Source organism: Chlamydotis macqueenii, chromosome 13 (assembly GCF_036417535.1).
Source record: "Chlamydotis macqueenii isolate bChlMac1 chromosome 13, bChlMac1.mat, whole genome shotgun sequence".
Taxonomy (NCBI): Eukaryota; Metazoa; Chordata; class Aves; order Otidiformes; family Otididae; genus Chlamydotis; species Chlamydotis macqueenii.
The window spans coordinates 13825939-13841916 of NC_141568.1; the positions used below are offsets into that span (position 1 = coordinate 13825939).

Consider the following 15978-nt stretch of genomic DNA (forward strand, 5'->3'; position numbering starts at 1 on the left):
ACGATGCTGGCAGTGTGAGGCATTCCCTGTGCCCTGCTGGGACAGGCTGGGTGAGGAGAGCAGGAGGAACCTGTTCACAAAATCCCCATGGGCAGAGGCAAAGGAGCCACTTGCCACTTCTGAGGGTGTCCCTTCTTAGGGCCCCCATACTCTTCTGGAGGCGCCTGCCTGGTGCTAATGCTGGTACCTGCTTGTCCTAGCCCATGGGGCTTGGACACGGCTCTGTCCCTGCACCCCAGGAGCTCTCATCTCTTCCTCTTCCTTGGGCTGAGACTCTCCTCCCCCTCCCCGGCACCATCACTGCGGAGCCCTGAGCTTGGAGCTCCTGCCCATGGGCCTCTGCATTGCAGGAGTTCCCCTACAGATGTGCTTCACCAGCAGCTCTTGGGAGAGCCTGGCTGTGACTACTGGTTGTCCAAGCTGTGCTCTGGTCTCAGAAATTAAGGGATCACTTGAAACTCTGGTCTGAAAACCTCCAGCTGGACTCTGTATGACACTACACGGTCATTTCTCTCCTGTTGTCTCGTTCCTTCACTGCCTATGTGTTTTCCCCTATACTGAAGCTGCCCAGGCTCAGAGTGCCTCTGAGACGGGGCTCTTGACTGGGAAAGACAGACCTGTTGCTGGTTCCCGGGGAGGGGAGCTCGGGTAAGGTGAGCCATGGGCTCCTGCTGGCACAGAACCACACAGTGCTGCTCTCACCCAGCCCTGGGCAGTGGCCGAAGTGGAAATGCAGGAGTGAGTCCTCGCACAAAGCCTGTGAGTGGTACAGGTGGAAATGCGCCAACACTGTCCTCGTGTGTCACACCTGGAGATGTGCTGATGTGGGGCCAGATGCAGATACCTACGTCGGGTAAGTTCAAGCTACTGGTGCTGTAGGGCAGGGCTTGGTCCATTTTTGAGGCACAGTGTAATGATAGCCCTGTTGTATCCAGAGCTGTGCTGATCTCTGGCACCTAAATTCAGCAAGACATTTTTTTTTGGCTGGTGTAGATCTGGCCAGTGGTGAGAGCCCGTCCCTGCAGGGAAGAGCCCATGGCAGAGTCCACCTGAGGTCCACCTGTGCTGGGCAGAGCTGCGCTGCGAGGATACGCCAAACTGAGGTCCTGGCAGCATGGTGGCCCATCCAGGTGTATTGGTACCCCATCCATCCCTGTTCTGACACTGCTGGGGCATGCCCTCCATTCCACTTTCTGCAGTCCTCCAAGTCAACAGCTTGTCTCTGAAGGATGCTCTCAATGACTCTTGTTAACTGTTGCTTGTCAGAAATAAACTCTTCTTTGCCCATTTTTTGTCTGTAGTTTGTCCAGAGTCAGAAAGGTTTTGTTCATTATCACCCCTTGCTCCACCGTGACATCCATTGCATGGTGGTCCCACCAAGGCAGCATGTCCTGCTTCCTTGACTTTCTCCAAAGTCAAAGTCTTTTCTCCGAAGTCAAAGTCTTTTCTCCAAAGAGCTCCAGCACAGGCTTGCACTATCTCCTTTTGCGCCCACAGATGTTTACGCTCCCCTGTTCTTTTCTGATCCCTTGCTCAGCAGCAGCCCAGCTTCCTCCTCCTCCTCCTCCTGCACTGCATGGAGTTCAGCCAGTGTGAGGTACAAAGCTTTTGTCCGGGTTCCCTCAGCACCCAAAGCCACTTCTACACCTTGCATCCCCTTGCATGTGGTGGCTGTGGATATCCTGCCCAATTCCCTTTTTGGTTTCCTCATCAAAGCCACCGTTCGTCCAGTCCTGCTCCTGTAGGAAAATCCAGACTGGGAGAGATGGCTGGAGTCATCTGGACAAATCCTAGGATCTCACACTCCTTGCAGAAGTCGTTGCTTTTGTTCTCGTTTTTGCCAGGCAGTGAAGGCTTTTGGCTCACAAAGGTACTGACCAAACCCGGCTCTGGTTTTACTGGTCCAAGCGCTGTCCTTTCAGCTGGGCCGTGCCGCCTGCCCTAGGCATCTGCTCTCCCCCAGCAACGGCTTAAGCCGAGAGGGTGACGGTCCAGGTTAGGATTTCCCGGGCTGTGAACCTGGACTGTGTGCTCCCAGGCAAGCCCAGACTTGGTGATACTGGAGAGAGCTGCTGTGTTTTGCTCTGGTAACTGCACCCAGCAACGCGAGCAATGTTTCAGGAGCTTCCTGAAGATGTCATTCCTCTGAAGGTATCGGATTGCTGGGAACTCTGGAGGGCAGGAAATGCTTTAGTGGACAGTTATTTCTAGAGCAGAGAACCTCTGCTCGCTTCTTGGGCCAGATTATTCTCGTAGGACGGGTGTTTTCCTCCAGCTGCTCCCCAAAATCCAATCTCTTGGATCTCTCTCGATATCTTCCTAGCGATCATTCAGGGGGTAACATCAGTGCGGGTCTCATCGAAATACATCTCCCAGAGGCTTCTTTCCAAATGCCAGCCTCAACTATTAATATGTGTTAACGTCTCTTTAGGCTTCTCTGTTTCTGCCCTCTCCTTTAGCCCGCACGTGCCTGGGAAAGGGGGACAGGCAACGGGTACTGTTTTTTGTTAAAATTCATTGAGAAATAGGGACAATTTGAAACCACACCGTATTTCCACGTCCATCACTTGCAGCAAAATACGACATTAAAACGGCAAGTAGAGAGCGTGTGAATGAGCGGGCTGTTCAGGAATGGCAGCTGGATATTTGTCCCAGTTGTCTCTTTACCACCCAATTAAGGGAAGACGTTATTTAATCGCGCCATATAAAGTGTACTCTAACCCACTGACTAAATATAGCTGATCGTTTCTAAATAATGCCTTGCTTTTTGTGTGCTCCACTTGTTTGTGCGAGGAACTGTAAATGAAGGAGAAAGTCCTGCTAACCTGGGTGCCGTGAGGGACCGCGCGCTGGGGACGGTCAGAGCAGTTGTAGCCCAAGGGAGGGACAAGCACAACTAGCAGACGGCGGGGTTGTCATCGGGGTTTGGATGGGGCGTTAGTTAGCGACGAGCTACGCAGGGGCCTGGAGTTAAACTGCAGGACCTCAAAGCTGGTGCAGGATGGTAACTTTTATGCGGTTTGGTGTCTGTACATTGAAAATAGATGCTATGGGTGTTATTACAGCAGGAAGAAATGTAATGTATTTTGGCTTAAAAATGTCATTTCTAGACCAAGCTGTTCCTGGTAAGCCTCTTCAGCTGTGCAAGGCCCTGTCTATACTCAAAAGCACTTTCACACAAGTGAAGCTGTACATCAGCTCCAGCCTTATATCATCAAGGTACTGCATCTTATCCTAGCTCACAAAAAGGGAAAAAAAAGCACATTTCTTTGCAGTCACGCAGTAAAAGACAAGGGTTGTTGCCGGCAGAGTTATCTCAGAGCACGAAGATGAGCGTACTCCAACAGATAAAGCTTTCTACTGGAGGCTAAGCCAGAGCTGAAAGCAATAACAATTTAAAAGGAGTAAGTAAACAGCGTGAAAAATTAGGGCTGTACAGTGTACACTGCTGCTTCTTGCTTGTGCTTGCATAAGGGCTGCTTCTGAAGATGAACGGAGTTTGGCTCGTGTCCCTGTGCCACAGAGCTTTCCTGGACAACTAAACGGGCCCTTGGCAGCCGGGCAGCCAACGCAGCAGGGACAGGCTCTGCTCGCCTGCGTGCTCATGCACAAGGAGTTCTGCGAATCCTGTTGCAGAGGGTTTCGCCCACCAGTATCGGCAGAGGCACCATTTTGGCTTGAGCAGTGGCGGCTGGTGGAGGGCAGGGAGGGAGAGCGTGTGCGGCCGCATCGCATCATCTGTTTCTCACATCCATGGGAAACGGCTTTGGTTTCTTGCTTTGGGGAAAGATTTTCGTGTTTGGTACTGCAGGCACGGAGCTGGGTACCCCCACAGACGTTGGCAGGGGCTGGATCTGACCCCGGGCAGTGTCTGCCCACCTCCCAGCAGTGCGCACTGCAGCCCCTGGGTGCTTACACGGTGTTTCTGGGCCTGGGGGCTGCTGCTTCTCCAGGAGGGCAAAGATGCCTCTTTTCGCTGACCCAAAAATTCTTAAAGGGACAGATTAGCACTGATGGTGCTGCTGTCTTTGAGAGCTTTCCTGTCCCTCCATCCTACCATGTCCTGTCTGCATCGTGACAGGTATCTCTGGTGTCAGCGAGTGCAGAATTTGTCCCATTTCTACATGGAGCTGGAGCAGTTCTGGCCTGAAATGCTGTCTGAGGAAACGCCACTGTGACAGCAAACATGATGCAGGACTGGGACAACCTCCCGCACCAGCCAATGCGCAGGAGGCTCCCCTGGAAAGCATGGATTTGCATATGTCCCAGCGGTTTCTGACCTCACGAGGCAGCAGCCATCAGCATCAGTGCATCCCTATCAGCGCTGCATCGGCACGCAGCAGAATCAGAGAGCTCCGGGCACATGGCTGCAGCCAGCTTCAGCCCGGGTGGCATCAGAGGGCTGGGAAATGGCTTGGCGGAGGGTGGGATGTGCCGAAACATCCTTCCCTTCCACTCCCATCAAAGGTGTCTGCCTTTCCCTGGGCCACAGCAGTACAGGGAAGGGCCTGGCCGTGTCTTGGAAGACCTGAGCCAGGAAATGGCTTGGGAGTGACAGGAGCTGCTTTCTGGTGCTCACGCTTCGTGGTAGTGCTACCCAAAACTGCAGGTCCACAGACACAGAGCTCGGCTGTGAGCATTTACCACTCACGTTTTAACGGAGCCACTGGCATGAATAGTCACGCAGGATTTGCAAGGGGCGTGCGCACCTGCTGACATGCACAGGCTGCCCCGAGCAGCACCAGGACTGGGATGGATGGATGGATGGATGGATATCACCTGTGGGGCAAGGGAAGTTTGGGAACCTGGGAGCAAGACTGGGGCTAAAGGAAGCAGCAAAGCAGAGCAAGTACCGTCCAGACGCTCTGGTCTTGTAAAACCAGCATGGAGAGAAATAGAGGCCTCTAGGAGAAAACAGCAGAGCCCAAACCGAGAAACACTCCATGGGCAAAGCGCGTCACCAGAAACAAACAAAAAAGCAGCACCTTTTGTCTGATGGTTGTGAATCGCAGGGGGAGAACTGGGGTGTTTTACAAATGCACCTGTGTTAAGTCGCAAGCATTCAGTAGATGTGGAACCAGCCATTTCATGACCTACAGTGGACTGGTCACGGGTGGGTGGCCCTGACCGGGCTTGGCGTCAGTAACGCGCTTTGAGTGAGGAGGTGGGGCCGGATGGGTGCTCGTGTGGCCCCGGCCCGGTGAGGCCTCCGGGGCCGGTGGCAGCCCCGGCGCTGGGCGCCAGAGCCCGGGGCCCTGCCCGAGCTGGGGTTTCCCTCCACCGAGGACCCTTCTGGCCGGCCAGGGTCCACCCAAGGCGGCGTCCAGCGCTGCAGCCCCCAGCCTGGCCGCCAGGAGCCCTGCTTACGGCCTTCGGCGCCCCCGCCCCCGGGCCCGGCCCTCGCCGTTACCATGGCAGCGCCCCGCCCCACAACGCCCCGTTCCTCCGCGGCGGCCGGAAGTAGATCCGGCAGAAAAAAAAAAGAAAAAAGTAGTTCCCTGGTGACGGCGCCGCGACCCGGAAGCGCGAGGCTCCGAGCGCGGAGGGATCGGCGGGAGTCACCGTGTCCTTGCGCAGGAGCGGCGGCGGGAAGAGCAGCGCCCGGCCCGCCGCGGCCCCGGCATGTTCAAGAACACGTTCCAGAGCGGGTTCCTCTCGGTGCTGTACAGCATCGGCAGCAAGCCGCTCCAGATCTGGGACAAGAAGGTGAGGAGGAGCCGGGGGCAGCAGCGGGGCCGCTCGCCTCAGCCTCCCGGGCAGGCCCGGGGCCGTCCCCGTGGGGCCCGGGCACCCGTGGGGCCGCCGCTGCCTCAGCCGCCTGTGCCACGTTACCGGGACCCCCCCGTGTTGTGGTGTTTTTTCCGAGGGAGAGGGAAATGTCGTATTATAAAAGTACCTTATTTTCTGCCTTCGCTGAGCAGCAGAGCCCTGCCAGGGGAGCAGGCCGGCCCGGTGTCAGGAGATGCAGGACCTCCAGTGGCTACGAAAAATGGCAAACGCTGGAAATGGGCAGCAGAAAAACAAAACAACCCCTGGCCACCTATGGCGGCTTCCCCCGGGTGGCTGGGTGTAACTGAGATGGGGGTCTTCTGTTGTGTCCGACCCAGTTTTAAAGAAGCTTGCTGAAGGTATTGAGAGGTAGGCTGTGTGGTGGCTTTTATGGTGTACAAGAAGTCACAAACGTGTCACCTGTTTGTTTTTCCTTCCTGCTTGTTTCTAGAGTGGCTCTTTTGAGGGTCCCCTGCCTTCTTCCAAGTATCTCGCGTCAGGGAGCCCTTATCAGGAGGTTTGGAGGTGTTGAGATCTGCTGCTTCCTCCCCTTCCCAAACCACCCGTGGCTGTGTTGCTACCTAAAAGAGATTTTGCAAAGTGATTGTTGAACTCTCTGAAAGCAGGGTCCCTTCTCTGAGGTTACAATGGGTGTTCAGTTACTTGTGCCTGAGCCTAACCTGAATTTCTTGTGGTTTCAGCAGGAATTAAAGCCTCCAAGGCAGTTCAGCAGACAACGGTGTTGTATGACCTCAGTGGGCTCGTGGGAGCCTTTACAGGCCATGGGATGGGGACAGGCAGCACAGACCCATCCTGTTTCCCATCAATGGGGTACCCATGCAGCTCTGCAAAGAACTGGGTTGCCTCACATAGCCTGGCTCTGTGGATGTGCCTGTGTTAGCACTTTTGCACAAATATTTTTGACTTTAAAAAAGGATTGGCAGCTTACTGGGATGGTGTGAAGAAGGGACGCATTAAAGACTTTTAGACAAAGGGATGTAGCACGCCTCCAGACTGGATAACACCATAAGGAATCTGGGCTGACCCTGCTTAGAGGTGGAGATTGGACTGGAGACCTTCTGAGGTACCTTCCGACATGACTTGTCCTGCGCAGGGTGATACCGTTGTGATCATGCGGCTCGTGGGGTGGCACTTTGGGCATCTCGCTGCCTTGGAGCTGGGAAAGAGGAGTCTCTCAGGTCTTTACTCCACCACACATGGGTGTCATCTCCCCTGCTCAGCCCCTTCAGGAAATCCTGCTCATGCTGCTGACTTTGTGTTGGGCAGTGTGAAGACTGCCTAAACTTACAGCACGGGGAAGCACCGTGGGTGGTTTGCGTGCTGGTGGCCTGCTGCAGGCAGGGACCTGGGTGCTGAGTGGCTGATGAAGCCTCTCTGGGTCGATGGAAGAACCTGCCAGGCCAGCAGCAGAGAGGCAGGCTGGCATCTGGCTTGGGCAGCGCATTGATGAAGTGAGTAAATGTCCAGAAACAATGAGGGTTTATTTATTTATTGGAAAATACTGATCTGTCCAAACCCAGACATCCCAGGAATGTTCCAGCTCTGGCATCGCCACATGAGAGAGTTAGGGTTGGGGTTTCTGGAAGAGGGGAAAGCAATGGAAACTTTGCAGTAAGGGATCGCTGCTCTCTTCAGGGGTGCATTTCATGCACCTGTAGTTTTGGTGGGAATTGGAAACAAGGGATTTGATGTTCTCCCATGCCCTAGGTTAAAGCCCTAATTACTGGATTCACAGCTGTCCTAATGTAGAATCTCTGTGCAAAAAGTATTAGCAGGCAGTGATTTTATTTATTTATTTAGATCTTAGGGAATCTCAAGCTTTTATGACGTGGGGAAAAACATTTCTTGTTTGGCGCTAGTAGGATGTGCAGTGCTTGTGCTAATGGCAACAATGTGGAGTAGTAGCTTCTTCATTTGACCTAGGTGTTGAAATAGGGCACTGGAAGCTTTTCCTTCTTGTGAGCATTTGTATCCTCCCTTCTTTCCTTTCTCCTTCAGGGGCTGTGAGTAGGCTCTGAACAGGCCTTGGCAGCAAACCCTGCCAAGCCCAATCTGTTCTGGCCACCAGCATCCTGTACCAGGGGGGACACTGGCAGGACTGAAGTGTCCAGGCCTTGGGAAGAGCCCAGTAAGTGTCCCACTGTCCCTGCAAGCAGAGGTTCCTCCTTCAGCCTCCTCTGCAGAGAGCCGGTTACTGCTGGGCTGTGCTCTCTTCTCCCTTCCAGCGCTGTGTGCGCCTGGTTTGGAGACCTGTTTGCAAGGTGTTTTCTGTTTGCCTTCCAGCACTTTGTTTTTCAGGGCCCTTTGTTTATTCCTGCCGCCATGGTCTCCGTGCTAAGGTGCGGAGACACGCTGACCAAGGGACTGACGCTGACCAAGTCTCCAAGGGACTCCCTGACGCATTTCAGCAAAGCAAATGGGAACGGTTCGATGAAAGTTGTCAAACCTATCGATCCTCTTGCTAATTTCTCCATATTCCTTCTGCTGGCGCGTCAACGCAGAATATCGTTAGCAATTTCAAACGCTGTTGAGAGGACACAAGGTCAGCTAGCCTTCAATACCCGTCAATGTCAAATGCATGCTCTGCCACCAGGATGTGAACAGCAGTTTCCTGATGAATGCGGCCAGGATCCAGTCCCTGCGAGCGCTGTGGTGGCGTCCTCTCTTGCAGCCCTCTCTGACTGGTTAGTTCTCTTGCACAGCATCCTTGTCAAGGTTGCCCCAGATCTCTGTATCTCGAATGCAGTTCATGTTGCCCACTCCTCCTCCCCAGACCTGTGTGGACCGAGCGCTACAGCAGAGCCAGGTAGCTCCTGCTTTTGTCTCTTGTTCTGTCCCCTCTCCCTGGGGGAGGAAGGTGGCACAAGAGCCTCGTGCCTGTTCTGGACCCACCGCTGGCTTTGCGAAGTGCTGGCCTGTCCCGAGGTGAGGGCGTCCCCATGCCTACAGCAGTCTGGGCGATGGTTCCCGCCGTGTTTCAGCTTGCTGTTGCTGGCACAAGCCCATCGCCTCACGACGGGGCGGCCGGCAACGATGCGGGAGCGAGCCTCCAGAGGTCGGTCTCGGACCGTGGCGTCCCATCTGCTGGTGGGTGGGCGGCAGGGCCTGCGGAGGATTGCTCCCCGCTGCTTTTCCTCTGGTCTTTGTTACGTTTGACTAGTGTTGCTAGCAGCAATGGCAATCTTAAGAAATGTATGTGTTCAGACATAACTGTCTATGAAGCTGGTGCTCCTCCAAGCCCTGTGAGAATTGAGGTTTGCATCTGCAAAAAAAGCTTTTCTAGTATCTCTTTAGAGAGCAGGTAATTTCCCAGTTATCCTAATTCAGAGGATATTAGGCATTTGAAGAACTTTTATTTTCTAAGAGGGCTATTGCCTTTTTTCGAGCTTCAAAAATCCACCTTCTTAGGCTTAAGGTGGCTAGAAAATATTGGCAAAGTAGAAACGTGAAGTGTTTTAGATTTCTACAGTTTTCTGAAATCTTCTCTTTCTGAGCTTCCGTGAGGTGGGGGAAAGCCCTGGAGACCGGGAGCTCTCGCTGAGTAGCCACTGCGAGCACAGCAGGACCATCCCTCCCACCCTGCGCCGCACAGAGCTGGCGGCTGTGCCTGATGGAGCTGGAGGTCACCTCTTGGTCCACGTGAGCCTGTTGGGAAGGCACCCCCAGAGCGGGGGAAGAGAAGTGCTCCTTTGGCTGCGACCAAAATGTGTCCTCTTGTCAGGGAGGTGGTCCCAGAGGCAGGCGGGGGTGAGCTCAGGCGCTGGTGGGGAGCTGGGCTCTGGAGTGAGCTGAGGGGCCAAGCTGGGGCATTTGGCACCTCTGAGTCCTGGCGGACAGTACTTTGAGCCCCCCCCTTGGCAGTGAGCACTTCTGATGCCGTTCAGCCTTACCTAACCAAAATGGCGAGGCTGCTTGGACTTCTGATCCAGCTGGCACTGGATGTCCTGCCCCAAACGTTTGTGTGCCTGTCCTGCCAGCGCTGGCTGCAGCGTGTGCAGACAGGCTGGCTTTTGTGCGGAAGGGTGCCTGCGCAACCTGGCCGCTGTCTTCCTGCAGCTGGGCTGTAGTGCAGCTCGCAAAAACTTATACCAAGCTAGACAGGACTGGGAGGCAGGGCTCTGCCGCAGTCTGGCCCTGTTTGGTACTTATCTCCTCTCTTCTCTGCTGTCTTTTATCCTATTTCTGGCAAAGCTGAGGAAGAAGAGTTGTTTCTTTTCATTGTCCCTGTAGTCTGGGGAAGGAAAGCCTCCACAGGCCAAGGAGGGGGACCAGGCTGCAGATAGAAACACTGCTGACTAATTGGTTTGAAGCATGTTTAGCTGTTTTCTGTTACTATCCTCTCCAGAGAAGCCCAAACCTGAACCTTCTCCCCTCTTTGGAGCCGTAAGCTGCCCTTAGTGAAAGCTGTCTTACATGGTGTGGAGCCAGGCTTTGTTGTGCACTACTGTCACCTGCTTGCGCAGGGTTATATCCTGGTTTTAAGTCCGCGTGCTCTAGCCTTGTGGCTTCCAGGATTTAATTTCCCATATGCCAATCGCTGCTTCAAATACAGAGTGGCACGTAGGGCTTCTGCTGGGCCAGTGATTTAAAAAAAAAAAAAAGGCAACTCATCCAGATCTCGTGCAGTCTATTTCTCCTGAATAGACCTGTAAACCTATGGGAGTAGCAGAGTAGCATTTGATGCAAAGGAGAGATACGGTTATCTTGTAAGTATTGTCTTTCTGAGCTCAGTGTTTTCTGGAAGTGCCTGTGTGGGCTTGAAGCAGAGTTAAGTGCAGCCTGGCAGGGTGAGCTGCACTCTCAGGCTTATCAGCAGCAGCTCAGGGATCCAAGCTGAGGTTTCTTGAAAGTCCTTAGTGTAGAGACAGGCCAGGGGGGTGGGCTGCTCCCAGGGCTTCTGTCTGTCTTCCAGCAAATGTGTGCAGCGTCATCCAGGTAGGTCCCTCTGAAGACATTAACTCTGAAGATGAATTGCTAAACCTGTAAATCATTTTGTAGCTCGTGACTGGAACCATCCCATTAGAAGCTTAATGGATCCTATATGTTAGCAGCGGTGATAGGTGCTAAAGAAATTAATTCTTAGAGCCGGAAGGAGTGTTGCAGTTTGCTGATGTAGCATTGGGGAAGAGCAGTGGACTTAATTAGCAAAAGTGTCTTTTAAATGGAGATAAATTTGATGGGAAGTGAGCTGCTTCATTAGAAAAATAAATCCTCAGACCCTGGGATTCAGCCATGTTGCTTGTGGAGAAAAATGAATTTGTGTTGGCTCCTGATTCCGGCCCTGGCCTCCCTGAGCTCTGTGGGGAGCTGGCTGCATCCAAGTAGCCAAATCCCTGTGCCCCTCAGTGGAGCAGACGATGGCTCTGTGCTTGCACGCGCTGTAATTTTGAAGAATTTTAACCAAGCTCTCATCTGGTCTTGCTCTTCCACAGAGGCAGCCAGCCACGCCCAACAGTAGAGACTAAGACCCCTTGGTGACTGGTGGCTGCCTTTGCTTGCCCCCGTACTGCTCGTTCTTGTTTTTACCCCTTATCCCACTTTGGTTTGATCTTGCTCTGAGACTTCTCCGTTTGTTTATTTGGGCCTCTAACATGAGGCTTGAGTCACTTGTGTTCACTGTAGCGTATTTTGATAGATCGAAGTCTTGCACTCGGTGTCCATGCTGCACGCTGGGCCATAAACTCTTGCTTTGAGTCCTGGCACTCTGGAGCGATGATCAAAGCCTTGGAAACAGCAATCTCCAGGACAACAGGAGCCAAGCAAACGTAGATGGGTCCTCTTGAGATCTTTTTTTCTCCCCTCAATGGAGCTGTGGGTGCCTCTTGTTTCCCTCTCAAGTAATATGTGTGCTGTCTGCTGCGCTTTTCTTCCAGGTGCGCAATGGCCACATCAAGCGAATCACCGACAATGACATTCAGTCGCTGGTGCTGGAGATCGAAGGAACTAATGTCAGGTAGGAGAAGGCATCTTCTGCCTTAGTGTGCCCTGGGGGCTTGGCCCCAGAGCAGAGTGAAAGATGTCGGTGCCCATCAGACATCTCCTTCAGACTCTGCTGCAATCTCTTTGTCAATAAATTGAAGAATACAATCTGGGATCAGATCACTGATACCTCTCTGTGGCACTGTACTGTGCCTGTCCCTGGATGTGCTTGTAGAGCTCTCTGTCATCCTCAGTGGGGCTAAGGGATAAAAAATAAAAATAAAGTCCCGTTATTTTTCCATCGCTTGAGGGGAAAAAAGGTATATGTGATACCCGGTCCCCAGTCAGTGCTGCCAATTACTGGGAAAGCAGCACTCTGCCTTCTGCATCTTTTATTGTCTTAGGCCTGCTCTGCTGCTCTCCTCACGTGACAGCTGCTCTCCCAACAGCAGGAAGATCAAAGGGAGATTTATGAGGGGAATTGCTTTTGGTGCTTCACTTAGCAACCTCGTCTCCATCGACCAGCGAGAGACGCCAGCTCCGTGAGCGGGTTCAGTCTCCAAGGCTTCTCCAGGGGTGATTCAGAGCAGGGCGCTCCTTATAAGGGCAGCGGAGACTCCTCTCCAGCAGACAGGCTGAGCCAACGCTTCTCTTCCTCCCAAGATGTGTTGATACAGAACTTGCCAGGCGTGACGTGTACTTCTAGGGCTCCTGACCTCTGTTTTCCCAGCCATATAGAGCACACAGGGCCTCTGCTGTGCTCTGGAGGGCTCTACCTGTTCAGTCAAGGGGTAGGAGGAGGTTGTGTTAAGAAACAGTGCTGACATGGCCTTGAGATTGGGGAGGTGATGCTGTCCATGAAGGTACTTCGTGCCGTGGGTGAGAAAAGGGGGATTTGAAATGCATTCTTTGGGCCTTTATCTTGTTCTCCCTGTAGCTACCTTTGAGACTCTCCCTCCTGTTACAGGAAGCCCTGGTTGCTGCTGAGATCTTTTTCTGCCTGTCCTCCAAGACTGTGTTAGCTCAAGGGAGAGACTTGGGACTCGGGCTGCATGCTTTGTGTCATGTGAGATCCTGAAGTGTTTTTCCGTCCCTTTCAGTACCACGTATATCACGTGCCCCGCTGACCCAAAGAAGACCCTGGGCATCAAACTACCTTTCCTAGTGATGATCATCAAGAATCTGAAGAAGTACTTCACTTTTGAAGTGCAGGTGAGGAGCGTGCAGCGGGGTGGCCCCTCCAGGGACCAGTGAGAAAGGTGCCAGGGAGCCCGCAGTCTTATGTGGGAACTTGTCCCAGGCAGCAGGTGGTCCCCAAAACAGTTTTGCTTTCTTGGTCTTATGATGTGTCAGGTCTTCTGCTATGGGGGCATCAGTCAGCTTACAAGCAGGACGTTGTTGCTGTTCCTGAAAATGCATCTGTTTCCTGTGTTAAAAGTACTTATGCTGTGAAACGGAGGGGTGGGAGTAGGAGAGCCCTCTCTCTGAGATGGGTAGAGCTTGAGTCTAGAATGCCTGCTGTCTTGGGGAGCTGGGGGTCTCTGATGCCCAGGTCAGCAGGCTGCCTTCCTTGCCCCAGGTGCTGGATGATAAGAATGTACGCCGGCGTTTCCGGGCAAGTAACTACCAGAGCACGACTCGGGTGAAGCCCTTCATCTGCACCATGCCCATGCGGCTGGACGATGGCTGGAACCAAATCCAGTTCAACCTTTCAGATTTCACACGCCGGGCTTACGGGACAAATTACATTGAGACCCTGAGAGTTCAGGTGAGAAGCAGGCCGTGTGCTGCCTTACTGTCCAGATGTGCCAGGCAGCAACCCAGGGTGTTACGGTCCATACGTATTCCTGGTCAAGCGTGTTTCCTAGAGTGGTGGAGTGACCCTGCCCTCATCAAGCCCCTTGGACCAGAGCTGGCACAGTGTTTGTTCCTGCTGCAGATGTGAAACACATTCCATGTGCTAGGGATTCATGTTTGCTGTGCCCAGTGGCGTGCGTTATTTTGAGGAATGCCCGTGGGTGCATGCCTGTTCCTTAGTACGGTGGGACTGCTGCAGTTCCTTGTGGGGTTGCCGTGAGATGAGCAGGCAGTCAACTGGGAAATGTCTGCCTTCTTGCGTACCCATGAGGGGGACTGGAGCAATTCCTTTGCTGCCAGCTGATAGTGGAGGCAGCGCAGACTGGACAGTCTTGTTCCTGACCTCAGGGAGGCCCTGAAGAGGGAGTGATAAATGCAGCAAGCTGAGACTGAGAGTGTTCTGGTGAATACCAGTGGAGAAGCAGAACTGGGTTCACAGCAAAGAGCCCTCTAACCAACTAAGGCAGATCACAGTTTGCAGAGATGCCGGAGCTCGGCCAAATCTCTTGAGCCAACTTGCATCACTGGAGAAAGCATCTAATGCAAACCAGAGGGCATGGCCCAATGTTTCTTTTCTGATGCCCTGTCAGATTCAGAGAGAGGCAGTGAGGTCTCTTCTCCAGCTGCTGAGCCAAGGAATCCAGGCTGCTGCATGACAGAGAAGCTGGATGTGGACGGAGCATATGGAAGATGGACTGACTCTTTGTTTTGACTCTTAGATCCATGCCAACTGTCGCATCCGACGGGTGTACTTCTCTGACCGGCTCTACTCAGAGGACGAGCTCCCAGCTGAGTTCAAGCTGTATCTGCCTGTCCAGAACAAGGCCAAGGTTAGCGAGCTGTGCGCAAGGAGGGTGGGAGCAGCAGCTGGGCCAGGCTCGCATTCCCCTTCTTTCTCTCACTGCCTTCCCAGTCCAGAGTTTCTTCAGCAGCAGAGCTCTTACTGGCTTTGGCCATCAGGCAGGCAGCACCCTCAGTGGCCGGGGTGAGCAGTCTGTGCCTTGCTGAGTGGCTGTTCTGCCCAGACACCTGGAAGTTGTCCTTCCCATCTAGGAGCCGGGTGAACTGTGCAGCTGCTCCCCATGTCCTTCCCAGTCGTGTTGAAGGACTCTGGGCAGGATGGCAGCCTCCTGGCATCTCTCCAGAGCTTTCACCCATGACTCAGCACAGTGTCTGTGCTCTCCAGAGCTAGCTGCAGCTCCATGCTTGTCTTTCAGGAGAGATGCCATTTGCGTCCTGCTAGCCCAAATTTACTCCCCTCCAACCTCTTCCCTGCCCAGTGTAGGTGGTGGCACTATGAGGTGGGAAGGGGACAGGCACTGCCCAGCAGGAGATGCCAAGCTCTGCTCTTATGGTGATGGGAAAGGAGTCCTTGGCATCTTGGCCAGCAGTCTTGAGGCTTGTGAGGAAGCACCTTCTTTGCCAGGGCCAGCCTGTCCCAGTGCAGATGCTGCTTTTAGCAAGGAAGATTCCTGGGCAAAATTTCAAGGAGCTGAGGGAGGATATTGGGTGCTGATCTTAGCAGGAGGCAGAAGGCAGTGTTAACAGTAGGTAGTGCCTCTGGGGAACCTGTCGCTGCCTTCTGGGCTGTAGCAGCTTCCCAAGGATGTTTGGGGAATGCTTGGAGCCCTCCTGGTACAGTTGTCTTGGTGCTGCTGAGTCTAATAAGTGTCTCCTTTTTTTCCTCCCTGCTCTGTCCAGCAATAACACTGCATTGGGAAGAGATGCGAGAAGTGTTTGGGGTCAGGAGGAAAACAAAAGCAGGTGGAAGAGAAGGCCCTGCTGAGACCAAGTTTTAGATCAGCTCACCTTGCCTAGGGTAACTTTGATTCATCTGGTATCCCTCTTCTGGACAGGACACAATTAACCATGTGACAGGTCTGGGACTGTGGTGTTGGTGTGCGTGTTGTACAGCATCAGAGTTTTCCCGGCTGTTCCTAAAAGTGCTGAGCCTAAACACTGCAAGTGGCCTGGTACCTGATCTTGTGTTGCACTGAGGGTTGCTCAAAGTGGCCACTGTGCCTCCGAAGAGGGGATCCAGCAGCAATTAACGGGGTTAAATGTGCCCTCTTGAAGATACCAATTTTATTTTTTCTTTTCTTGTTTTCCATCTCTTATTTTATATACACTCTAAATATGGATGTAATACTCACTCTTGGAAAGTTATTAAACATTTGAGTCTGTAAGTCTGCTCCTAGCTTCTTCCTTCTTTGATGGATCCCTTAACTTGCATGTTAGTGCTTCAGAAAGTGCTGAGGAATTTTTTTTAGGAACCCAGATGTTAGGATTTGCCTCTGAATTTGACTTTGATTGGCAGCCTGGTTGTTAAAGGGATAGCACAGATGTGAACAACAGCAATCTGGAGAGAGGAAAAATAGTAAGGTTTCCAAAGAGGAGACAGGATCTCTCTCC

General features: G+C 53.1%; 1 protein-coding gene across 1 annotated transcript; it reads left to right on the plus strand.

Annotated features, from left to right (window-relative positions):
* The first annotated feature begins 5532 nt into the window (after nucleotides 1-5532).
* On the plus strand, nucleotides 5533-15752 carry CFAP20 (cilia and flagella associated protein 20). Its single transcript, XM_086757840.1, has 6 exons — nucleotides 5533-5706; nucleotides 11664-11743; nucleotides 12810-12921; nucleotides 13289-13477; nucleotides 14286-14396; nucleotides 15268-15752. The coding sequence occupies exons 1-6, from the start codon at nucleotides 5623-5625 to the stop codon at nucleotides 15271-15273; spliced, it is 582 nt and encodes a 193-aa protein (XP_086613966.1). The 5' UTR covers nucleotides 5533-5622; the 3' UTR covers nucleotides 15274-15752.
* Nucleotides 15753-15978: the final 226 nt, after the last annotated feature.

What these genes read in the sequence shown, in the direction of transcription:
- CFAP20 (XM_086757840.1), top strand. Translation starts at nt 5,623, where the DNA reads ATGTTCAAGAACACGTTCCAGAGCGGGTTCCTCTCGGTGCTGTACAGC. An exon ending in ATCGAAGGAACTAATGTCAG is followed by an intron (nt 11,744 to 12,809) that starts GTAGGAGAAGGC and finishes CGTCCCTTTCAG; the next exon opens with TACCACGTATATCACGTGCC. An exon ending in ACTTCACTTTTGAAGTGCAG is followed by an intron (nt 12,922 to 13,288) that starts GTGAGGAGCGTG and finishes TCCTTGCCCCAG; the next exon opens with GTGCTGGATGATAAGAATGT.